This window comes from Chondrus crispus, genomic scaffold (assembly GCF_000350225.1).
Source record: "Chondrus crispus Stackhouse genomic scaffold, scaffold_274, whole genome shotgun sequence".
NCBI classification, from domain to species: domain Eukaryota; phylum Rhodophyta; class Florideophyceae; order Gigartinales; family Gigartinaceae; genus Chondrus; species Chondrus crispus.
In genome coordinates, this window is record NW_005179155.1 from 62876 (window position 1) to 66572 (window position 3697).

General features: G+C 47.1%; 1 protein-coding gene; it reads left to right on the plus strand.

Annotated features, from left to right (window-relative positions):
* The first annotated feature begins 1048 nt into the window (after positions 1 to 1048).
* On the plus strand, positions 1049 to 1864 carry CHC_T00005211001 (hypothetical protein). XM_005716579.1 is given in 2 exon segments: positions 1049 to 1660; positions 1661 to 1864. The coding sequence occupies 1 exon segment, from the start codon at positions 1661 to 1663 to the stop codon at positions 1862 to 1864; it is 204 nt and encodes a 67-aa protein (XP_005716636.1). The 5' UTR covers positions 1049 to 1660.
* Positions 1865 to 3697: the final 1833 nt, after the last annotated feature.

The window sequence follows — 3697 nt, forward strand, 5'->3', positions numbered from 1 at the left end:
GTCGTCGTCTCTAGGTGTATATATACTCCTCTCTAATGACAGTCTGTCCTGTGCGGTCAGATACTAATAACAGAGTTCTGGCCGGGTAGTGATTCTGCTTTCTGATTGTGCCGCTCCGAATTAGTGCCGTATTATTAGTCCTTACAGAGGGCGGCACTAATGCGTAGGGTCGACTGTACTTAGTCTTTAATTTCAACCACGTCGTTCTGGGATACGGCCGACTGTCTGGCGCCGTTACGCGCGGCAGTGCACCTTGGCCCGTTTCAGAGATGTTTTTTCGAACTATTTTGCATGTCCGATTTTTTTGTCATTGTCCGACAACTCCAGCACCCCCTTTATGCAACTGTCTGCGGTACTGGTTCTTGAGAATCCTGCTTCACAGACGTCCAGGACTGTGACCGCCCCTGTCGTGCAATTGATGTATCTTTCTTGTCGGGAAAGCTTCTGTTGCGAGCACCAAAACCAGCCTGGTGTGTGCTACTCGCCCATAGCTGTGCGACTGCTTTTAACATGAAATGTAAAGGTCGAACCTCTTGAAAATGTACACGGTTGTCTATCCGTGAAATATGCCAAGGTGTCTGTCAGACCGCACAGGACAGTCTGTTCCTCAGAGTACATACTTAACGAGCGACGACGAGTATACGACGAGTCATCGGTTTCCAGTTCACACAGTGTCCTGCAATCGTAGTTACGCTTTGCGTTTCGTTTCTCAGGAACGACTGTGACCGTGCATATTACCTCTGTACCATCGTACAGTATACTCATCGGATAGGTCATTAGGCCGTAGCGCCGAACTGCCAATGCTGCCGGGTAGTGCACGGCAAGAGGCCCCCATGACATGGAGCCTTGTTCTCTCTTTACGGTGTCCTCGTACAATGGGGACTATATAACTCATCATACTGTCATCTCGCAATTGCTCTGTCCCTCAAGACACCTCCTTTCACGATGTACATAAAATTATATCTAACGTTTGTCAGCCCGAAAATAAATGAACACACAGATGATAAGCGGCAGGCTATCAGAGATTTTAGCAACTTTTTGTTTATTGCGGACAGCAGCGACTAGTTCTCAAGGATCAAAGTCACCAGAAGCGAAGACACTCTTCATAGCTATTCTCCAAGCGTCCGAGCTTCAGAAAGGGGGGATTCTCACTTCCAATGGGACACTTCTCAACTTAGCTTCAACCACTGCTGACGACGGACAGATAGCATAAGTAGAAGTTCACAGCCAGAAAAGAAACTATTTAGTAAGAGCTGTAGTGCTTCTTGTGATAGTAGTACTTTTTCGGGTATCCATGGTGGCGCCTGCCCCGGTGCCTGCCCCGGTGTCCATGGTGGCGCTTGGGCGGGTAATACGGGTAATACGAAGAATACGAACGTCCCGCCACATCCATGTCTTCTGCAATGTCATTGTGCTCGATGAGATCGCCTTCCATGGGAATCTCGTCCACGACGGAAGCGACTGCGCACAGAGCCAGAAGGGCCAAGAGGAAAAACGTTCCGATACGAATCATGGCAGCAAGGGCAAAATGTGAGGTATGAGCTTGCTGAAAGTCTCTTTGGTTCTTGCTTCAGTTGGAGAGAAAGCTGATGAGATGGGGCGACTGAGTTTGGTGAGGACTGGAACTGCTACTTTTATAGCATTGTAAATCGCCAGAATCATGCAGAGTGTTCAACAGTTTCGAGTAGCAGTCACGAGTTTGATCAAGGAGCAGCAAAGCAAAACTGCTTCAAATGTTAGCTTTGCATCCTACGAAAGCAAAATATTACCATGCACAAGACCGCTTCAACGTTTGCTTCTTGACAGTGGTGAACTCAAGATTGCAATTAAATTAGGGGTGCCTCCTTGCGAAATCTTTTCATGATTGGTAGAGAAATGAATTGTGTTCGAGACAACTTGTCTGAACGTAAGAGACAAAATGGACTCTCCGTGATGTAAGATCTCGCAGAAGATTTGTCGCGCACAAGATTTGTCGCGCACAAGATTTGTCGCGCACATGATAGAAGGATGCATGCCATTTCTACATGCTTCACTGTATATTTCACTATTACAATTTGCCGGTACAGCTGAACCTTCTCGTTATCTCCCCTTACTTGTCACTCTTTTCACTTAGAAGTACATGCGTTCATAAAAGCTCGCACTCTGGGATTGAAATCGTTTCTACGGTTGTCCAATATTGGAAGCTCCCCTCTCAACGAGAATGTCCACGATTCGATAGCAAAGACATATTCGTGTACTTTATTTGGGTCCCAGGGAAACGAACAAGCTCAAACAAGGATAAAACATTATGGATGTCAACAATAAAAAGAAGTGAATCGAGGCATAAGAGAAATATCGCGTTTAAAATGAGATTTTGAAATATGGGTGCCATTGAATGAGCTATTGAGAGTACGGCTGGTGTCGCCTCTATCATAATATACAAAATTGTCACCAAACGCAACGCACAAGCTCCTGCATGTGTGGTGATATTGTGGTGATATTGTGGTGATATTGTGGTGATATTGTGGTGATGTTGTAGTGATATTGAGGATCATGCCCAGTTGTCGCAATCTTCTGAAAAACTACTGCTATGGACGGTGCCCTACGGCAACCTTCGATAACACCGCTGATATCGAAGGTTGCCCTAGGGCACCTGCGATAACACTAGTTTTTCGCAATATTGGGGAACGGATAAAACGAAACAGGCTTGATACGAGGGGGTGTGCGGAGGCGATCTCGACGGAGGCATCCACGGGGGTCTGCCGAGAGACAAGTGTGTTGTCACACGAGGCACACTCGGGCCGATATCAGCTCGAGGCGCATGTCCAGCCCTCGAGCTGATATCGATCCTCTTGCCCCGTGTGACAACGCATACTTGTTGGTTGGGGATGTTATTTCCCAAGAATAATATGGGATCTACCGTTCACCGGCACCTTTTTAGAATAAACAAAGACGGCGAATCGATGCAACTCGTTAAGTTACACATGACAGGCACATGACTTCGATTGCCACAGGGCAGCGAGAAGAAAATGATATGAGAAGTGGAATAGACGGGGTGAATGAGCCATCACAAAAGTGCTTTTGGAAGATACTTCAGCAGCGGATGAATGTAACGCAATTGCTCCATAGAGCATTACAAACATCAGAAGAGTATCGTGTGGAGGGCAATGCCAAGAAAAATGAATCATGTGGGCTGCATCAAACTGCCAGGAAAACAGTACAGTAGTGAAGCACAATTGTCGCTGCATCCACGATGGGCAACGTCAGCAGAGGGACCAAACCAAGTCCTAGAATAGCGAAAAAGGATTGTTGCCACAACACCACGAAGCCCGTCATTGGCTGCTGAGTCCCTCGGTATCAATATTTCATGCACTATGGCATGACTCTGGTCAGTGTTCGTATCAACCGATAGTTCGTTCTGTCCTGACCCACGACGATGCTTTGTCACCCACGTCTACCAACTGTCGTCGCGGGATTGAAGATATTATGACAGAGCTACTGTACCTCCTTTAAGGTTTGCACGCGGACGTTGTAGTATAGCTCCCTGCGACGCCGTCATGGTCACCTCCTCGGAAAGCGCATATCATACGCAAACCAATTTATCCACTCGCCTATCAAGGGGTGGGGAATGACCATAGAATATGCGCTTTCCGCCAAGAACACCAGCTTACAAGGGCCAGCTCGAGTTCGAAGTAGAAAGAACACGGCAACAATGCCA